At 38.5% G+C, this 22,522-nt stretch overlaps 1 protein-coding gene and 1 pseudogene across 6 annotated transcripts in view; both read left to right on the forward strand.

Moving 5' to 3' along the window:
* The first annotated feature begins 2,760 nt into the window (after positions 1 to 2,760).
* LOC138395932 (large ribosomal subunit protein eL22 pseudogene) lies at positions 2,761 to 13,122 on the forward strand (annotated as a pseudogene).
* Positions 13,123 to 13,731: 609 nt separating this feature from the next.
* The window catches only part of UBR2 (ubiquitin protein ligase E3 component n-recognin 2), a 107,479-nt gene continuing 98,688 nt past the window's right edge, over positions 13,732 to 22,522 (forward strand). For 5 of the 6 annotated variants that reach the window (XM_069488719.1, XM_069488722.1, XM_069488720.1 and 2 more), the window contains exons 1-2: positions 13,732 to 14,153; positions 21,825 to 22,084. In XM_069488719.1, coding sequence (XP_069344820.1) covers positions 14,076 to 14,153; positions 21,825 to 22,084 — 338 coding nt within the window. In that variant the 5' untranslated portion in view covers positions 13,732 to 14,075. Of the gene's footprint in view, positions 14,154 to 17,516; positions 17,571 to 21,824; positions 22,085 to 22,522 lie in introns of those variants that run through there. The other variant, XM_069488723.1, reaches the window with a different exon arrangement.

Below are 22,522 nucleotides of genomic sequence, written 5' to 3' on the forward strand. Positions count from 1 at the left end.
TTTAATGAAATATTTTTTAAAATGAAAATTAATGTAAAATCCAATATGATTCCATATGGCCCTGTTGCTCATCCTTTTTCTTTAAAAGTTTGATACTTGTTTATCACGGATTTTGCATTAATATTGGTTTTCTTAATATTGCATTAAAATGTTACTTATCTTGATTACTGAGATTTTGGTGCCCTCTAAACCTTTGCATCTAAGTTCCCTAGGCTTAGCCCTTTTGCCATTGTTTACCGCGTTGTTTGGGAATGCCAGCTGCCTGCACCTGGGTGAGGGAGCCACCGGTTCTCCTGGCAGTGATAAGGTACGGTCCTGTGCACTGGGGGCAGTAAGGAAGGAGAAGCTCTGAGTCCCAGCTGGCTCGCTGTCCAGACTACCCAGAGGGAGCACTTTTGGACAATCACTGCACCGCAAAGATGTTCGCTGCACCAATATTCAAAAAGAAAAGTGTTGAAAACAATCTAAATTACCATCAATAGAAACTAATTTTTTTAAAACAGGAATTTTCCTTTTCGTGCCCTTCCATTTGCTCTCCCTGTGCTGCAGCAATGGGTCCAGTTGTCATCTGTGGTGTGTGTATCATGCTCTGTAAACCTGTATCTTGTCCTTGCCCTGTCATCCTATCTTTCTCTCAAGAAACCTCATTTTCGTGCTTGCTTTAAAATAAATTAATTAATTAATTAAATTAAATTTAAAAAGGATTTTATGTATCTGTGAAAAAGAATAAACAAAATAAAAGGTGAAAAAATGGAGGTATAGAACAATTAATATTGTATATCTTCATTTGAACTTTGAAGACATGATATATAATATTAATGATAATTATCATTATTGATAACAGATAACAATCATTCAGTGTCTTCTATGTGTCAGGTTCATTTAACCCCCGTTAACACTCTATGAGACAGATCCTATCATTATCCTCATTTTACAGATAAGGAAACTAAGACCTAGAGAGGTTAAGCAACTCGTCCAAGGTCACCCACTTAGCATGGGAGGAGCCAGAATTTGAACACACACATAAATATTTGTGCATATTCATAAAATTTTATAGAAAGATATACCCAAAACCCTTAATGATGGTTATCTCTATGCAATGATACTGACGGTCTACTCTAAAGTCTTTTAGATCGCTTGGGTTTTCTTTCTACAGTTAGGGTTGCCAGATAAAATACAGGATGCCCACTTAAATTTGAATTTCAGAAAAACAAAAAATCAATTTTTAGTATAAGTAGGTCCCATGCAATATTGGAGACACACATTAAAAAATTATTTTGCGGGGTGTGGCCAGCGCCAGTAGTGCCAACTACTCTGGAGGCTGAGGCTGGAAGATCACTTGAGCCCAAGAGTTTGAATCGAGCCTGGGCAATACAGTAATACCCCCCAACCCCTATCCTCTCTAAAAAAATTTTTAAGATTATTTATTATGTCTCTAAAATCTAAATTTAACTAGGTGTCCTGTATTTGTATTTGTTAAATCTGACAACTCTACTTTTAGATAACCTTCATTTGACAAGGCCAGGAACTCCGTTGGTTCTGCCACAGTGAGACGGCAAGTCCTCAGCAACATGCCATAATCTGATAAAACAGTATTTTAATAGGTAGTCTCACTCAGATATGAAGTTACTCTATACAATGATGACCTATTAATTACTGGTAACTCAGAGACAACTGTGCCTAAAGTCTGTCTTCCCTTGATTTTTTGGCTGAAAGCAATGTACCATCAATCACAGAAAATTCAGGGGTCCTCCAAGATACAGTTTGGCTCTATGTCTGGCCTCGAAAGGAACGGACCCTGGACCAGGCAGAGGTTTTTGATCTTCAAGCCCCCCACCACTAAAAAGCAGGCATAAATATTAATATTAATGGGCATCTGGAGCCCTGGAGACAGCAGACCACACCTGGGTATTAGATTATTAGGAAGGCATCAGAATTTGTATACGACCCGAAGCACCCACTGCCTCAGAAGCCTTGCAAACCGTGATGCCTGCCACCCTTCCTCTGGGTCCGTCACAGATGAGAATACGAGGTGTGTCTCGTGTTCTGGTAACCTGTGGCGGCTGGAACCTTTTGGGGATTCCTGAGAGAGAAAGACTTGGCCTCTGGCTTCCGGTACTGAGAATGACCATAGTGTTCCCTTCGAATGTCAGTTACCAGCTGCTTATGGAACCTAAAGCCACAAAAGGACATCAAGGACTTCTGGGTCTCAAGCTGTGCAAATGGAATCTGCCCTGCTCAAACAAAAGAGGGGTAGGAAAGCCCAGCCCCAGGGAGGTTCGCCCCGCCCTCCGGCCCTGCGGCGGCCAGCCCTGCGCAAGAGCACCCCCTGCAGACACCCCGCATCATTGCCGAAGAAGCTCTGCTCTGACTGAGAGCAGCCGCCGGGTTCCGAAACCGCCTAGCACCGCAGTCTTCTTACACCCTGCCTGGGGGCTACTTCGAGAGGAGAATGAGGGATCTCGTCCCAGGGGGCAGAATTAAAGGCAGTACCCGTGACTTGAACCTGGGCTCTGGTGATCACACAGAACATTCTCTCCTGTATTCATATGCCTGGGCTGTGGTCAATGTTGAGGCCACTGGCTTGGCTGCTGGCATTTTGTCTGCATAGGGCAAAATGTAGACTCAGTTGACTGGTAATTCTCACGGAATTAAGCTCCCTGGTTCCTCACGTGGTTGCCATCAAATCCCTGGAGAGAAACCCTGTGGAACAAAGCTGTCCGTGTTCTGACAAGATGAGGGAGGCAGGCAAGTGGGCACATGAACAGACTGCTCATGGAGGAATGGCTGCTGCGCAGGCATGGGCAAGAGCCCAGGGCGTTCAATGGCCAACATGCTACTTTCAACGAGCCTGGGAGGCCGGCCTTTCCCTCCCCGCTGCTGTGCCTGGAGGCAACGGCCCTGCCTATTGCAGGTAGATTATATTTCGCTACTGTCCAACCCGTAAGGGCCAAAAGTATGTTCTCACAACCAATGCTGAAGCAATCATTACAGAATCAACTCTTAGGAAGCTGGGCGGAAATATAGCATTCCTGATTCCTAAGCATCTGGTTTGGAAACACTACTTCACAGCTAGCGTGATTCAAGAATGGGTTTATCATCTAAACATAAAATGGCCCTTCCAACTTGCTCCCCCAAGCAGCAGGTGGAGAAAGATGTAGGAATGGAACCCTCATTTCGTAGCTGAGGATTTTCACTAGCTTGTGAACATGCATGAGGAAGCCATCTGCTCTCAGGATAATTACTCCCTGTCACATAACTCCATGGTGGCAGGACCAAAGGGTTAGTAAAAATAATGAGGCACGGGTCCCACCAATAAATGGGCCAAACCCCCAAGTCTATCTGCTGGTGCCACCTAGGAAAGGACCAGATAAATACAAATAAGGAGTTTTGAACTTTGCTTTGATAAAGCACAAGTGAAGGATTGGAACCAAGAGTGGGAAAAAATTTGTGATTTGGGAAAAATAACAAGTAAACATATGAGTCTTAAATGAAATTTCCCCCTACCTTTTGGGTTTTTACATGATGCTGATGATCAATTTGATGATAACTCACTGAGTAAACTAGAACAGGAACTTATGGTTTCACAGTGCACCACAAAGAATAAAGTAAAAATGAAAACTCCTTTTAACTAAATGGCAGATAAATTATGAACTAATTATCTGGGACTCAAATCATGAAGGGGAGGAGGGTGGCCCAAGATGTACTGAATGTGACCATAAACACAAATTCAGTGCCCTCAATTAAGAGGTCTTTGGTTGAATTTTCTTTTTCCAGTATAGCCGCTCTTACCCTATTTCTTTTCATGATGGCTCCTCCTGGTCAAACACCAGCCTCAATATGCGTGGGATTATTCCCTCTAACGGAAGCAGCACAACCTACAGCTTGAGGTGGTTCCTCACGCATCAGTTGTAGACAGACTGAACACACACGCAAAAAAAACAAAGTGGAATGTACATAGAGAATAGCCACATTCAATTAATTCTAATGAATAACACTCAATTATAGTGCAAATTTGCAGTGCAAATGGGTGTAAGCTCAGTTATGAAAGGGTTCAACTATTGCCGCCTTTGGCAAAAGTAATTGATGGACTGAAACAAATGCCAATAATAATTGACGTGTGTAAAGACTCCAAATGACTGAGTATAATTTTTTTTTTAAGTATAGTAGTGCCCTTTTAGTAGTAAAAAAAAAAAAAAATGGGCCGGGCGCGGTGGCTCATGCCTGGAATCCTAGCACTCTGGGAGGCCAACGCGGGCAGATTGTTTGAGCTCAGGAGTTCAAGACCAGCCTGAGCAAGAGCGAGACCCCTGTCTCTACTGAAAAAATAGAAAGAAATTAGCTGGACTACTGAAAAAATATATATAAAAAAAATTAGCTGGGCATGGTGGCACATGCCTGTAGTCCCAGCTACTCGGGAGGCTGAGGCAGTAGGATTGCTTGAGCCCAGGAGTTTGAGGTTGCTGTGAGCTAGGCTGATGCCACGGCACTCTAGCCAGCATGACAGAGCGGGACTCTGCCTCAAAAAAAAAAAAAAAAGAACACATTCATCACTTGTAGTCTACAATAAGTTTGTTTAACTGACTCAGCTTGGGAAACTTGGGAATTCTGTTCCTGCAGATTGTGACCGTGGGTGCCATATTGCACTACTCATTTGACAGTAGGAAAAGATTGGACAATTTTACCATCTAGGCAAAAGACTAAGTATCTTCTCTGAGAAATCTGACTACAGTAAGAGAAGAGAGCTAAAAATATTTACCCCAACCGTTTCTTGATAAAACACCCCAGACAGATCGTCCTACAGCAGATTTCACAATTGATAAGCTACACCCATGATTTCAGAGCATCTCTTCAGGTTTTTAGTCTCCCACCTTTAAAAATGAGCCAACAGCCACAGATGACAGTCTCTGATATGAAAAATAGAGACCAAAACTAACAGAAAAAAAGAAACCTGGATAAAACAGAAACGTTACAGGGGGAAAGAAAACTTCAACAACACAACCAATAACAAAACAAACAAAAAACCCCACACCTATTTTTGAAATCCTCAAAGAGATAAGATATTGAGACTATAAAATAAGAAAAAGCTTCCACTCAACTTTAGGAGTTAAAAAATAATTATTATATAAAAAAAAAAGAAAAAAATGTTATTTAAAAGAGAATAGTCAAGGAAAAAAAACAGAGATCTTGGGAATTAAAAGTGGAAAGAAAAAAAATGAAAAACTCTTTTAAAAGATTGATGATAAAGTCCAGGATATTACCCAGAAAGAAAAGCAGAGACCAAGAAATGAAAATAGGAGAGAAAAGATAAGAAAAATTGAAGACTCACCCAGGAGTTTCAGGAAGAGAAAAATATTATTTTTTTATAGTTCTTTAAAATTTCCCAAACCTTAAAGACATAGGTTTTCAGATTGAAAGGGCTCACTTAGTGCCCAGCACGAATGGATGGAAATTAACTCACATCAAGTCACATCATCATGAAATTTCAGAACCCTAGGGATAAAAAGAAGATTCTTTAGGTTTCCAGAGATAGAAAAATAGGTCCTAAATAAAGGAACAGAAGTCAGACTGGCTTTAGATTTCCCAATAGCAATACTGAAAGCTAGAAGACAATTGGAAAATACCTTTAAAATTCTGGAGGAAAATTATTTCTAACCTAGAATTCTGTACTCAGGCAAATTATCAGTCAAGTGGGAAAGAAGAATAAAGATAATTGCATAATTGCAAGGGCTCCAGAATAAGTTTCTTATGCAACCTTTCTTGGGAAGCTACTGGAACATATGAGCCACCAAAAGGAAGGTGAATTCAAGAACAATGATGATAAGAAAATATAGGATCTAGTAAACAGGAGCTTCAACACAGGAGAGATGAAGGGAATCTTAAGGATATGGAGATTAGAGATTCCAAAGTGAAAGTGAAAAGACATTTCAGATTGTTGGCTGTGCACCAGGCAGGAGTGGATCCAGGTTTTGTGGGGCCTGAAGCTTATACAATTTGGGGATCCTCTTTAGAAAAATAAAATACAAAATTACAAATACAAAATTAGGTGTGAAAATGAATATTTATTAACAATGATAAAAGAAATCACAACAAATAAAATATTTTTAAAAGCTGATGAATACCACAGACATCACAAAATCCAGAGAAATAGAATATTTTTATGAATTAACTGTTTGACCCATGTCTATAATTTTTTTTCCTCTGTATTATTTGGCTGCATACTTTTCTCCCCAACAGTTTATTATGAAATTTTTCAAATCTATAGAAAAGTAAAAAGAACTTTACAGTGAACACCATATACCCATCACCTAAATTCAACCTTTAACATTTGCTATACTTATCACAAATCTACCCATCTATCTATTCTTCTAACAATTCATCAAACCATCTTATTTTTTTTTTGATGAATTTCAGACACAGCAAGTTGTAGACATCAGTACAATTCCCTCCAGTACTTCAACATGCATATCATTAATAAAAGATCATATTTGTTTATAATTCTTGTTTTTTATTCGAGATATAGTTTACATATAATGAAATATAAAAATCTTAAGTTAGGTTGTATGCTTTTTATTTACCTCTTCATATAACAATGATTTTGTGATATCATTTTTCTCTAGAAAGAATGGGAAGATAATTATAGTCTTTTTCCTAGCATAGTTAATCAAAATTTGTTTTCGTTATTGTTAGTAGAGATGTATAAAATAAGCAACTCTACATATACATAGTACAGAGTACTGTTTGTAATAGTGCTACAGATTTATGTAGAATTCTGATAAATTCTATTTAGGTTTCCCACCAAAATGGAAAAAAAAGCATAGTGTGTTTATAATTGTATGTGTTGCATTATCCAGTATATTCCTGATAGGCGAGAACTTTGATTTTAAATAGCCATTCATATCAAGGCTCTTTCAGCCTCAGGGCCTTTGCATTTGCTGGTTTTTTTTTGTTTGTTTAGAATGCTCTTGTTTCAGATCTTCACATGAAAAGCTCTTCTCACTCAGTACCCACCTCAATTCTCCCCTCCTAAGATATGCCTTCCTCACTAAACTCTCTAATGCCCCTACCCCCATCTTCACTTTCACCCTCCATACGATATTTATTTTCTTTTAACACTTGATCAATATCTAAAAATTACATAATATATTCATTTACTTACTTTTTTATTGCCTGTCTCTCCAACTAAAATGTAAGCTCCATGAAAGCAGTAACCTTGCCTGTTGTGTTTATTGATATATATCACAGAAACAAGAGTGGGACGGGTACTAGGTTGGGTACTTAGCACTAGGTTTGGCTCTGAGGAAATGGCACATAGATTGGTTACTTTTGTGGGGGAGAAATAGGAGGTTGGGTAAAGATTTGGAGTTTGGGTCATGACTAGGCCCAGTGAGAGGCCACATGGAGAGCCCTCAGCAGAGAAAAGGCCCTGTTGCCGAATGCAGGTTGAATGCAGGTTTGGCTGCCTCCCACCTGAGAACCAAACACAAGAGGCAAGTGTTGGTGAAGGAAAAATGGTTTATTCAAGTGCTGGCAGCCTGAAGACATGGTGGATTATTGTTTCAAAGACCATCTCATCTTTCTGTGCCTACGAGCAACTTATAAAGGGAAAGAGTAAAGGGGGTTGGTGGCAGAAAGCAAGCTTTGTGCAAGTTATCATGACTTGCTACTATGGTTATCAGCAAACAAACAACTGGTCTCCAGTGGATCTTGTCATCAGCAGTCTGCAGTTGACCTATTCCAGGCTCTTGATCTGTTTTTCCTTAAGGTCATTTTTCAATCTTGTGCCTGGAAGCTGTGTAAGCAAGCAGCAGGTTTATTCTAAACTTTTGAGACAGAACAAGCTGAAAGCAAAATGGCTTCTCTTTAGGTGGCCTAGCGTTATAGCTGAATGGTCCATGGGATGCACTTATAGCCTTGGGTGCCTAGGAGTGACAGGTGGCCCTCAAATGGGCCTTTTTCACAGTCCTGTATACTCTGAGCCTTACTTTGCATCATTTACCCTTTTATCAATTACATCCTTCTGACCTAGCAAACTTCCTTGTAGGAATTTATCCTTTTGCTATACTTAAAAAGAGTTTGACAAGCTATATGGACAAGGAATTTCATTCAATATTATGTAAATCATATAAAACACTGGAAAGAGCCAATGGGTTCATCAGTAAGGTTAAACACATTATGATGTATTCATATCATGGAATATTATGCAGCCATGAAAAATAACGAAGCTTTATTAGGTTAAAAAAATCAATGCAGGCGGGGCGTGGTGGCTCACGCCTGTAATCCTAGCACTCTGGGAGGCCGAGGCGGGTGGATCGCTTGAGGTTAGGAGTTCGAGACCAGCCTGAGCAAGAGCGAGACCCCGTCTCTACTAAAAATAGAAAGAAATTATATGGACAACTAAAAATATATATAGAAAAAATTAGCCGGGCATGGTGGCGCATGCCTGTAGTCCCAGCTACTCGGGAGGCTGAGGCAGAAGGATCGCTTAAGCCCAGGAGTTTGAGGTTGCTGTGAGCTAGGCTGATGCCACGGCACTCACTCTAGCCCGGGCAACAGAGCGAGACTCAGTCTCAAAAAAAAAAAAAAAAAAAAAATCAATGCGGATTTCTGATTTATTCATTCATCTAACAAATATTTATTGAGCACCTAATACATTCCAGACACTTCTATGAACATGAATACATGTGTGAAAACAGCATACTTGCTTTCACAGAACTCACTTTTAACTATTCAGGAAATATGATAAACTTTATTATCTGAACAACCACTGCTCCCAGCATAAATACCTAGAATGTTGTATGAAAATACAACAAACATAATCCTAAATACATATTTTAAAGGGCAGGCCTCCAGTGCCACTCTGATTCCGGAGCCTTTATGTTTTCTCTTTCTAGAAATTTATGGATTACTTCTTTGTTCCTGATGTTCTGAAACTTCCCAGTGACCTGCCATGATGTTACTCTGTTCAAAACCATTGTGCTGGGTCTGGATGGGCTCTTTCAGTCTAGAAACCATGTCCTTCAGTTCTTAAAAAAATTTTTAAATTTTTTCCTTGATATTTTCTACCTATTTTCTTTGTTCTGATACTCCTATTATTCAGAGTTTTCACATTTTAATTTTCTAAGAGCACCTTTTTGTTCTTAAATGTTCCTTTTCCCTAGCACTCATTCTTCTTTCATGGATATAATATCTTCATTTATCTCTTCCAAGAATTTCAATAACATTTTTTAAAGTTCTTTCCAACTTTATGACTTGTGTCTGTTTCTTCCATTTTCATTTTGTTTTAGTCTCTCTTTCATCGGCTTTGCTCAAATATCTGTGCATAACTGCCTGTCTACTCATATTTAAGAACAGGTTACTAAAAATATCACCGGAAGTTTTATGCATGTGTGGGATGACCTGACTGTATCATTCTGTTGGGGTCTCACTTCTCGGATAGATTTATTTTCTTTTAGGCTGGTCAACCTCTCTGGAGAAGAATCTCCCAAACTCCTGCCTGGGGGGGTGTAAGCCTGGCCACTGAGGTTCTCAGAGCCAAAGGGGGAAATGGACTAGGATACCCTTGTTCAGTATGTAGACTTTGAAACAACTCTCTTGAATGCAGTACCATGTCCCTGTCCTCAGCTGTGCCTTGTAGCTCCCAGTCAAAAGATCCTCAGGTATAGCCTCTAGAGGATAAACCTAAGGTCTTCAAGGGTGGGAAATGAGGAGCGTTAACTTCTGCTATACAGACTTTCAAACAATAATCTTGCTTTTAGCATCATATTCACCCACTTTCAGAGCCACATGGTGCCTCAGATTTCTAAGTCTTTCAGGGTTCTGCACATGAATTAGCTTGATTCTGAGTTTCTCTACTGCTGGCTTAGGTTTCAGCATTCTCTGATTGCTAAATGAGTTACTTCTCATCCATTTGCTCTCCACCTTCCACAATTCTGGTGCTGTCATCTCCTCTCCTGTTCTATCTTTCTTGTTTTTCCCTTTTCTGCCACATTTAACTGGAAGTTGGAACTTAGTTTTTAATGTCCCCATGGGAATGGAAAACAAGACCTTGGGTCAAAGAAACACTGGAATTGAAACTGAGATCCCCCATATAAAGCCAGGGCTTTCAAAGGAATGTAACATCAGTGAAAGAGTAGTCTAGAAAAAAAATTCACCGACTGGCAGAGAAAAATGACAAGGAACTTTTTTACCTTGACTTGGAGTAGAAAAAAGTACTCTCCTTTAAGAATTTACAGACAGGGACAATGCCACCCAGTTGAATTAATACTATTAGGGAATCCCCAAGCCAAGAAACTGACATAAAAATTGGTCTTGGATATATGATACTTCTAGAGTGTCTGATCCTAAGTATATGATGTTTTCTAGAATGCCTGGCTTTGCAGAAGCAAATGGAAAACTACTTTGAAGATACATACCTTGAATACAGGCCTGCAGAGAGTCCCACAGCTAACGCTAAGTGAAGATGATCTCAAAATTCACAATTATGAAGCACAAAGGAAACAATCTTTTAACTGAGGATCAGCAGACATACAAAAAGATTAGACTCTCAAAATCTTTATAAATACAACAATCTGATGAACACTACTGAATAAGCATACATTAAAAGTATTTAAGACATAAAAGAGATTTAGAAGCATAAAGAAATAACAAGATATTATGAAAGAACAGCAATCTTTGAAAAGGAATTAAATGTAATCTCTAGAAATGAGAAATGCAGTCGTTGAAAATAAAAATAGTTTAATATTAGACACATCTAAAGAGAGAATATGCAGACTAGATGATATATTCAGAATGCAGCACAGCTAAAAGTATGGAAAAACAACAAAGATTAATAGTCATAAGAATAGAAAAGGAAATCAAACATAGAAGTTGCAGAAGAAGGAAATACAACGAAAGGTATTACCTTTCATTACTTGAAGAAATAATGGCTTTGAAGTTACTTGACCCTAGTCCACATGGCAAACGTGATCAAACACTAAAGAATCCATATCATCCAGGTCCTGTTCTCTGCCCACAATACAATAAAATGAGAAATCAATAACAAAAGATAATAAAGGATTTGGAAATTCAAAAACATACTACATGCATCAAGGTGAAATTCTAATAAAATTAGAAAATATTTAGAAATGAATAAAAATGCTACATACCAAAATTTGTGGAATGCAGTTAAAGCAGTATATAATGGGATATGTATTCACTTAATAAATCTGTGGGTCTTAAGTTTGCTCTGCAGGCCAGCAAATGACCTGACAACTTGACAGAAATGCAAATTTCAGGCTCTACCCAAGACTCACTGAATCAGAAGTTCCGAGAGTGGGGTCTAGAAATCTGTATTTTAACAAGATCTGATGCATGCTCAAGTTTGAGCACCACTGCCTTAGTTGTACATGTTGAGAAAAAGAGAATTCATAACTTAAACATCCAACTCAAGAATGTAGAAAAAGCTAAAGAAATGTATTTACTCAATGACATTTTAAAATAATATATATAAAAAATTTAAAGAAAGAACATTAAAATCAATCCAAAAGTAACAGAAGGAAGAGAATTATAACGTTAAGAATAGAAATTTTTCAGCCAGGCGAGGTGGCTCACGCCTATAATCCTAGCACTATGGGAGGCCGAGGTGGGTGGATTGTTTGAGCTCAGGGGTTCGAGACCAGCCTGAGCAAGAGCGAGACCCCGTCTCTACTAAAAATAGAAAGAAATTATCTGGACAACTAAAAAACATATATATAGAAAAAATTAGCCGGGCATGGTGGCACATGCCTGTAGTCCCAGCTACTTGGGAGGCTGAGGCAGTAGGATCGTTTAAGCCCAGCAGTTTGAGGTTGCTGTGAGCTAGGCTGATGCCACGGCACTCACTCTAGCCTGGGCAACAGAGTGAGACTCTATCGCAAAAAAAAAAAAAAGAGAGAGAATAGAAATTTCCTTTACAATCTATTTTAATGGCTTAAATTTTATGCTTGTACCCCTCAAGAGATGTTGTCTTTGCTTCTAGGCTGGGACAATCCCAGTTTTCCTCCAGGTTGACTCTGACTAGTGAGTGGATTGGGACAAGGAAGTTGGGCAAAAAAGAAAGTAATACATAGAAGAATTTTTTCAAGATTTCTCATTATAGATATCTGTGAAGATATGTGCATACTTTTTTCTGGACAGAATCACGAGAAAGTGTTAAAAAGGATTTTCTTTGGGGAGAAGGACTTGGGTAAAAGGAATGGGTAGTTTTCTATTTTCCTTTTTTGAAATATTCCCTTTAAGTTTGAATTTCTGCTTTTATACATATATACACACAGTTTTATACAAATACAGTTATTACTTTTAATTTTAAAAGTGATAACATGGCTTAATTGAACTGTTAGGTTATGGATTACTTATTTCCTTTTTTTAAAAACTGGTTAATCTGAAAGGATTGTAAAAAAAAAAAAAAAAAAAAAAAACAAAATCATAAACATGTTCCACACCTGGTCTGGGTCAGAACTTTTCTTTCCCCCCTATATGTAATTCACAACCTCCTTCTGGGAATAAATTAACACACCTCATAAAATGTATAAGCCATTTTCTGACACACTTTAAAGAGACTTGTTCTAAGAAGCCCAGTCACCCAACTGTCAGTCAAGAGTCTAATTACTTTTAACTAAACATAATTTTATTTGGTATCTACTCTATCAATGATTATCTATTTCCATAAAATGTCCCTATCAAGAGTAAATCTTTCCTTTTCTGTCCCCCCTGCCGCCATGGCACCCTCGAAAAAGCTGTGACAAAGGGGGGCAAAAAAAAGAAGCAAGTGTTGAAGTTCACTCTTGATTGCACCCACCCTGTAGAAGATGGGATCATGGATGCTGCTAATTTTGAGCAGTTTTTGCAAGAGAGAATCAAAGTGAATGGAAAAGCTGGAATGTCGGGGGTGGGGGGGTTGTGACCAACGAGAGAAGCAAGAGCAAGATCACTGTCACTTCCGAGGTGCCTTTTTCTAAAAGGTATTTGAAATATCTCACCAAAAAATATTTGAAGAAGAACAATCTACGTGATTGGTTGCGTGTAGTTGCTAACAGCAAAGAGAGTTACAAATTACGTTACTTCCAAATTAACCAGGACGAAGAGGAGGAAGATGAGGATTAAAATTCATTTATTTGGAAGATTTTGTATAAGTTCTTAAATATGAGAACTAAAAAAAATAGTAAATCTTTGAATTGGCCTGATAGACTCCTTTTCCTTTGCAGCAAGGTTTGTAATAAATTTTGGTAAGTGGTCATAACTAAGGTGTTTGAAAAAATTTAAAACACGTTTTAAGCCTTCAAAAACCTGGATAGATGCATGATGGATGGCAAGGCCCATAGAACTACAGGAATAGAACGTCATTCGTTCGTTCTTTGACAAGTATTAGAATGCCTACCATATGCCAAACTTTGACGAGTACTTGCGTGGCTACCACGTGCCAGGCACCGTCCATGGGGCTGGGGATACAAAAATGAACCAATGAGATTGGGGGAGATTAAACTACAGTTCCCACAGTATATTGCTCTTCAGCCTTTTTCCACGGGGGGCGCTTCTCTCCACTAGTCTCTTCCCATGATTCTAGTTGTGCGGAAAGCCCCGCCCACTGAGCTGCCATTTACTGACTCTCCCGGTAGAAGATGGACTACAATTCCCACAATGCCCGCATGGGGCACCGTATAAGGGCACCACATCCCTCCTGGCCGTGCTGGAGACTACTACAGTACCCAAGATACTTCGCTTCCCCTCCTGGGTGTTATTGCCCCTTTCCCGGTGCTGGACGCGGTAGTGGCTAGCGAGAGTGCCAGGCCTAGGGTTTTCTGTGTCCTTCCCCGGGTCAGGGACGAGCCAGTGACTTGAGTCTTGGGCACTAAGCCCAGGAGCGAGTGCAGCAGGCCGCCGTCCCGTCTGTCCGGTTCGCGTCACCCTTCGCTCTCTCTCCTGCTCCACCCGCAGCCACTTGGACGGCTCCGGGACTGCCTGGGGCAGGGGTGGCTGTCGCGGCCACTGGGGCTGAAACAAGGCTGTGGCTTTCGGAGCGGCGATAACAGCGACAGCACTGGAGAGGAAGAGAGAAAATGGCGTCGGAGCTGGAGACCGAGGTGCAGGCCATCGACCGGAGTTTGCTGGAATGTTCGGCTGAGGAGACAGCGGGGGTGAGTGCCGGCACCCGGGTGGGTACGTCCGGCCCTAGCAGGCCGCGCCCCGGGGGAGGAACTGACGCCTGGAAATCCCAGAGTGGCCCGGCCCAGACGTCTTGGGGTAACAACAGTGCCGGCCTCGCCTTTTGGGGTAACGACCCGGGAACGCCACCGATCCTGCCCTTGTCTTTCCATCTTCAGTAGCTCTCAGAGCTGTTCTGTGCACCAGCCACCTTTGCATTCCATCTCTGCCCAGGCAAACCCACAGAACTTCCATTATTCCTCCTTTCCTCCACCCTCCCAGTAAGTCTTCAACACCGGGGCTTTTGCCCTTTATACCAGGTCTTGGAAGCGGGGAAAGAAAGAGACGCTTCCTAGTGTTTTTGGTATAATTGCCCTACTTTATCTTCCTGATTTTTTTTTTTTTCCTAAGATAGGTGGAGTAGCGCCTTCTCCGCTCAAACATGCTACCCTAAGCGAGCCCCCGACTTTGTTTCTGGGAGGGACTTCCCTAGGCACCACGGATGCAAACGACACCGCTGTTCCTCATTACCCACTTTAAGCGCTTCCCTCGCCTTCGACCAGTTTGGTTAGTTGATGCATGTGTGGAAAGTTTACTGAGTATGAGAAAGTAGTAGCGGAAGCTGGGAGATTAAAAAAAATAATTTCTCTAGGAGTTGGGGGTAGTTGGATAGAGAACAAACGTTATATAACATTGAGAAAGCAGCTTTCAACAAATATTGCATAAGCTAATAACGTGAGAGTTGGTCACAGTATAGTAGGAGCCCCAAACTTAAGCCATTCAAACCCAGTATTGTGCTAAAACGGTAATATGAATGTGCTAGAAGTAGCAGAGTTGTAAAATGATTAATAAACTCGAGGACGTCACTCCCCAGAAAGGACAGGGAACACCCATTAGAACAGATTGTCCAGAATGATTATGAATGGACCAAAACAGCTTGGGCCTCACCTCTAAGGCCTCCAATTTAAAAAGCTGCTAGGCAGGGAGTGACCCACGAAAGAAGTCAGCAATCTGTATGTTATGAACAAAATTTGGGGTGGGGCACACCGTGGAGCTGTTGGTCAGTGAGTAGTTACTTTGTGTGAATTGATGAGGGCACTAAAGTCTGGGTGGAAATAATTGACAAGAGTAGAAGTGAGAAGTTTAAAGAAGTACGTTGATAAGTCAGGAGTCTTTGCTTGTTTTGTTGGATTTTTAAAAAACTGACTTGTTTAGTCTAGGTCTGTTTTCGTTTACTTTCTACTTAATGTTGCACAACCCTGGGATTTTCAGCCCCCATGTGCCTTTCATTTATCAAAGAGATTTGAAAAAGAAAATGAAAGTAGTGTTACAAGTAAAATAATAATAGCAGTGTTACAAGTGAAATAATAATAGTGACAACTGTTCGCTCTCCATGTCTCTTTTAATTGATATCTAAACTGCTGTTTACCTCATGGTACTGTAATTTATTTTTTTCTTCCCCTGAATTTTGTGTCTGTTGGCCCAGTGATACAGAATACATCTTCCATTATCCGTATTCTATTAATAAAAAGGGTGCAAGCTATCAAGTGATTAGAGGTTCTTCAAGTTGTTGAGGTTCCTGAGGAAACCAATTATAAAACTAGTGCTGAAGGCCAGTGCTCCTAGTTCTTGTGCAGTTTGCAAACAGATATGTTGGGGGGGAAATGAACGGAAATGCAACAAAACATTATTCATTGAGACTTAATTTTAGTTTGTGAAGATCACAGTCTGAGCTACATTTTACTTTTACTCTGTTTACTTTTCAATGACTTTCTGAACCATATGATTTAAAAAAAATTTAGTCCAAAGGTCAACAAAATTCTTTCAAATAGAGATGCAAACTAATAACAAAACTGTAACATAGCTTTACTTTGTAAGGAGTTTACTATCTGTATTTAGTTAGAACACCAAACACCTCAAACTGTTCTTTCCACCTAGGCTCCAGCCCAGCCCTTTATCACAAATTAAAATGTATTACTGAAGTTTTCTCTCAGGTTGACAGTAAATTTTAGAGAAGATAAACAAGTGGACAAAGCAATTATTGAAGGCTTTAGGCCTTCGTTAATTGGTAATTTGTTAGGATTACTTCCATTTAAAATTACCTAATGTAATTATCTTTACCATATTTTATGTATACGCTGCTTTTCTTATTTCTATTATAAGGAGTAAGGACTTTTTGTGACCCCATGCATTCCAACTAGTGTGTCTCATAAAAGCATCTAAGCTGACTCTTTAATAATTGTAAGTTTAGGATATTAGCCCTTTCTTTTCAAATCTCTTTTTCCTGGTAGAATTGATTCCACAAGTATGATTTTCCAGTACTTCTTGACTGTATTTAATACATTTCATACTGCCTATGGTTATGATGTGTTCCAATGGGTGATTATGATTTAAGAAATATGTACATTGTTTTTCCCCAAATATGAAATAAATAAAAATTTGTTATAGGAGTTTTATGTCTGTATTGGTTTGTTTTGCATTAAATTTTAAAATAGTTTTATTGCGATACAACTCATGTACTGTATAATTCAATTCAGTGGTTTTTAGTATATTCACAGAGTTGTGCAACCATCACCACAATCAATTTTAGGACAGTTTCATTGCCCCAAAAAAGAAATCCTGTGCCCATTAGCAATCACTTCCCATTTTCTCCCCTAAACTCCTAAACTCTAAGTAACTATGAATCTGTTCTTGTCTCCATACCTTTGCCTATTCTGGATGTTTCATATAAACAGAATCTAATATATTGTCATTTGTGAGTGGCTTCCTTCTCTTAGCATAACATTTTCAAGGTTCATCTATGTTATTTTAATAGCATGTACACGTTGAGTATCCCTTATCTGAAATGCTTGGGCCTGGAAGTGCTTTGGATTTTGGATTTTGGATTTTGGATTTTTTTGGATGTTGAAATATTTGCAGTTGTACCAGTTAAACATCCCTAATCTGAAATCCAAAATGCTCCAAAGAGCATTTCCTGTTCGACGTTGTTTTTTTTTTTTTGGTTTTTTTTTTGAGAAGGGGTCTTCCTCTGTTGCTGCGGTAGGAGTGCAGTGGCATCATCTAGCTCGCTGGAACCTCAAACTCCTGGGCTCAAGCGATTCTCTTGCCTTAACCTCCTGAGTAGCTGGGACTACAGGTGCATGCCACCACGATGAGCTAATTTTTATATTTTTTGTAGAGACTGGGTCTCGCTAATTCCCAGGCTGTTTTTGAACTCCTGGCCTCAAGCAAAATCCTCAGCCTCCCTAAGTGCTAAGATTACAGGTGTAAGCCACCACGCCCGGCCTCTTCATTCTTTTTTATTGCCAAATGATATTTCATTGTATGGATATACCTCATTTTATTTATCCATTCGGGAGTTGAAGGATATGTGGGTTGTTTCCACTTTCTGGGTGTTATGAATCATGCAGGTATGAACATTCATATATAAATTTTTGTGTGAACATATGTTTTTGTTTCTCTTGGGTATATACCTGGAAGTGGAATTTCTGGGTCATATGTTAACTCCTTTGAGGAACTGCCAGACTTTTCCAAAGCGGCTGCATCATTTTACATTCCTACCAACTGTATGAGGGTTCCAGTTTCTCCAAATCCCTGCCAACACTTGCTATTGCCTGTGTTTTTGATTATAGCCATTCTGTTGGGTGTGAACTGCTTTTTCATTGTGGTTTTGATTTGCATTTCCCTCATGACTCATGATGTTGAACATCTTTTCATGAGCTTATTGACCGTTTGTATATCTTCTTTGCCAATTTTTAATTAGGCTTTTTGTCTATTATTGGGTTTCTATATTATTTTTATTTGTAAGTGCTTTCCTTCATTTATAGAGCTCTTAATATAATTTGTTTAAAATTTTTCTCTATATCGTCCTGAAAACTCCTTTGAGCCCTAGTGCTCGTTGTTTTATGATTAACTTACATGTTGCCTATCCTTGTTTGAAAGCAAAACCAAATGTGGTTAAAGGATATAATTTTAATTTGGTATTTAATAATAATCAGATACAGTAATAAAAGGCTAACCTCTAGGGAGTCTTTCATTTTTGTGTTTATTGTATAATACCTGCTTTCTATTCCAAGCCTTCAATTTAGCATTCACTAAAAGGAAAGCTCCAGGAACATTGTCATAACATGTTTACTTTAGAGGAATGAGTTGACAGTTTCTTTACTTCCCTTATGAGGGACTTACTAATAAGAGAGTGAATGTTTATTACTCTCTTGTGCACATAGGTGTCAGCTACAGGTGTCTGAAATAAGGACAAATTAAAATGTAACCAAATTAGAAATCTCAATAATTTTTTGTGTTGAAGAAACACTTACAGTTAGCATATGTTAGAACTAATATGAAAAGCTGTAGATTTTATTATTTTGAGAACTTGTTTTATATATTAAGTATGTAAATTTAATAAGGTTAAAGTGCCTGTGATAGAGCCCAAATATGTTAGGTAGTTTTGAATTTTTCATATGATTATAGTAAACTTTTTAAAAATGAGGAACATATGCCTGCCTTTCTTGAACCAGATTTTTATGTCTTATTAATAATTTATGATAATTAATAAAACAATATTTAGAATGAAATATTTGTTTTACTAATAATGTTTTATATAAGGTGATTGATTTCTTTTTCTTAACCAGAGGGGATACTAGCTTCTGAAGTTTTTATTGAGAAATCTGTGAACAGATTTGACCTGTCTATTGTTAGAACCACAAGACTACATAATTTATTTTAGAAAGCATCTTTTCTATAGAAACTTTTTATTCTCCCTGTATTAAAATTGTGCAAAAGTGAAGTTTTAGGAGAAATGGGAACATAAAATATGAGAAAAACAAAAGTTGTTTTTTAAATAAAACCTATCATGTTACGTAAATTAAAATAATCTGAAGCACTTCACTTTCTAGGATCATAAAGGTAAATTATTTTGGTCTTATTGGTTAGTTTTTCATTCATAAAGAGTAAATTGATTAGGATGATTTGACTACTTTCATTGAAATTTTAGTTTGCTGACAATGGGTCAAAATTGGACATTGTGGCTGGGCTTGGTGGCTCAGGCTTGTAATCCCAACACTTTGCAAGGCTGAGGCAGGAGGATTACTTGAGGCCAGAAGTTTGAGACAAGCCTGGCAACATGGCAAGACCTGTCTCTGGTGGAAAAAAAAAAAAAATTAGCCAGGCTGGGTGTTGCACCCCTGTAGTCCTAGCTACTTGGTAGGCTGAGATAGGAAGATCACCCGAGCCCAGGAGTTTGAGGCTGCGGTGAGCTATGATCACCTGGGCAGCAGAATGAGACCCTGTTTTGAGACCGGGTCTCAAAAAAAAAAAAAAATCTGACATTTACCCTTGGATGAGGCCAAAAAAAAGTCTTTTAGCTCAAAGAAGATTCTAGTTTGCTTGTTGATGATTCTGCTTTTACTTTTTTTAAAAAAACTTGTCCTTTTTATAATTACCAAGCTTAAGGTATATGTGTGTGTATATAACATTGTGATTTAGAGTCACTCTCTAAAGGAACAGAATCCTTAAAACCTGTAGGGTTGTCTCCCAAGAAATGCTGTTGTTTTAAAAGTAATGTAGTCTATTTCCTATTTACATAAAGGAAACACAACCAAGGTAGTAATGTTTAGAAAATAACAGTTTCACCTTAGAGGTGAAAACTCTTTCACTGTTTTCATTTATAAGCTTCCATCTAGTCTCTTAACTTACGAAAAAAAATTTTACATTTTTAGTAAAAGTTTTTTAAAAACATGAAATTGACTAGAAAGTTAACATATACTACCTCATGAATATTTAAAATCTCTTTTTGTGTGTTATTTTTAGAAGGAGGGAAGTGGATTGAAGAATGTACAAGTAATAACCAACATGAAGACCTTGTATTGAGTTCTTACAGTGTTAGATATCACTTGAACATACCTTTTTTTTTTTAAACAAAGATGTAATGGGAGCTTAGGTTCTAATCTAAATAAACCTTGGATTTATGAGTTAGCAGTTCAGTTAACTGCATTGTAGTAGATGTGAGTCATTTTATTTCTTGTTTCCTGATTTTTAAATTTTTATTTTACTTAGAGCCAAAATGACTTGTGATTACACAAAGAAGTATGTAGAACAAATAAACACACAGAGTTAGCAGAGGAGGCAGGGATGCATGAGAGAATAAAGGGAAAAGACTTAAGGAAATAGAAAGGGAAAAGAAAGGGGGTGGTTTGAAGGGTGCCTTATCTAGGGCTTATTTGGTTTCATTTTTAGAGACTGATATCTGATCCATGCTGCAGGCTTGGATCTCCTTTATCTCTGCTTTCATTAAAGCCACATAGAGTATCTCTGGAGTGTGAATGTTATGTGACAGTAAGTAGTATAAACAAATTTATAGTCACTTAACAGTTCACTTAACAGATTTTTCTAAATGCTTCCTGAGGCCAGGTTCTGTTTTAGACCTGGGAATATGGGAAAGGGGGGGTAGGGATGGGGAATGGGCTGAGAAAGCATCTTAGAAAAAGTGAAACATAAATTGAAATCTGAAGAAGGAGTGGAAAATAGCTTTGTAAAGCAGAGAGAGGAGTAATACAATCTTAGGAGAAGACTGGAGAGTCCATAAAGACAAAGGACCTCAAAAGCCCCATCAGGTACTTGACTTGATCCTAAATGTAATGGGAAGCTGAATGATATGATCAGGTTGGCATTTTGCAAAAATCACTCTGGTAGTAAAGTTGGAAAATGGATTGCATAGGGGCAAGTCTAGTGGGGACACCAGTTAAGGCATTGTTGCACTAATCCTGGTGATGGGAGTAAGGAGTTGGACTAAGGTAGTGGAGGTAGTGGCTGTGGAGAAAGAAATGGATGGATTCTGGAGATATTTAGGAAACCTAACAGACAAGACATGATGATTGATTGAATGTTGGGGTGAGGGAGAAGAAAGATTTTCAGGTTTTCTGGTGTGGAGACTCAGGTATAGCTAAAATAGGGAAATGGGGAGAATAACAGATTTTGGTGGAGGGTGTAGGCAAGATCATGAGTTCAGTCTTGGATGTATTGAGTTTTGCCTATGAGATATCTAAGTGTAATTGTAACAAGTAATTGGACATAAAGGTTTAGAGGGTCAGAGAAAAGTAGCCTTTGTTTTTAGTAGGGGGAGCAAAAGGCAAAGGACGTATAGAGAGAGGTTGACCAGGGAAAGAAGGCATAATTGATAGAACAAGTCTCTTTTGAACTGATGTATTCATAAAAGTGGTATATAAACACATTTATCAATCAGTGAGAAACATAACTATTGTATTGACTGTTCATGTACACTGCATGCTCTTCCTGTGGACAAACTGACATGAGAATCCATATCACACATTTGAGCAAAGCATTAGAAAGGAATTCAGGTAAGTTCAGTGGCTAGTGTCTTATGTAATGATTTCTTGTAGTCAGTTTCCTGTACTGTCTATAGAAGGTTGCTTTAGGACTCACTTTGAGAAGGGGTTTGTTTCATTTTAATTTTACTTACTCTTTAAAGTAGAATTCTAAAATAGTTCATGTTTTAATAGATTAAATTTCTAATATACAGTGGTGAGTGTTGTAAACAAAATATGACTCTTTTATTATTTTTGTACCTAAAAGAAGGATACATTTGTTCAAATTAGCAGTTTATTGGCTTTATTTAAAACTATTTTTTTCTTTTTTCTTTTTTAAAGAAATGGCTACAAGCAACTGACCTCACTAGAGAAGTGTACCAGCATTTAGCCCACTATGTCCCCAAAATCTACTGCAGGGGTCCCAACCCTTTGCCACAGAAAGAAGACATGCTGGCACAGCATATATTGTTGGGGCCGATGGAATGGTACCTTTGTGGTGAAGATCCTGCATTTGGATTTCCAAAACTTGAACAAGCAAACAAACCTTCTCATCTTTGTGGTCGTGTTTTTAAAGTAGGAGAACCTACATACTCTTGCAGGTAAAATATTATAATTTTCTTTCTAAAAGCCTCTTGTTTTTACTTGACCTATTTTTTACACCTGAAACCTTTTGAAATATATGTATTAAAAAGTCCATACCAAATACATAGCATTTAGTAAATGATTATAAAATGAACATCATGTAATTATTTTCCAGATCAAGAAATAGATTGTCAGCAGCATTCTAGAAGCCCACTGTGTGACTGTTTGCTTTCTTTCTCCTTCATAATTAACTGCTATCTTGACTCTTGCAATAATCATATTCTTTGCTTGATATTTTTTTTTTTTTTCGTTACAATGATTCTTTTTGATGTTCCTTGTCCCAAATTTAGCTAGTGGGAGCCCCATCACACTAGCTTCTTTGTCCTTTTCACGTGCCTTCATTAGTTTTTGGGTGCTTCTTTCCTTTCTGACACAAAAAGATGTCCACAGCTCAC

Source organism: Eulemur rufifrons, chromosome 15, assembly GCF_041146395.1.
Source record: "Eulemur rufifrons isolate Redbay chromosome 15, OSU_ERuf_1, whole genome shotgun sequence".
NCBI classification, from domain to species: domain Eukaryota; kingdom Metazoa; phylum Chordata; class Mammalia; order Primates; family Lemuridae; genus Eulemur; species Eulemur rufifrons.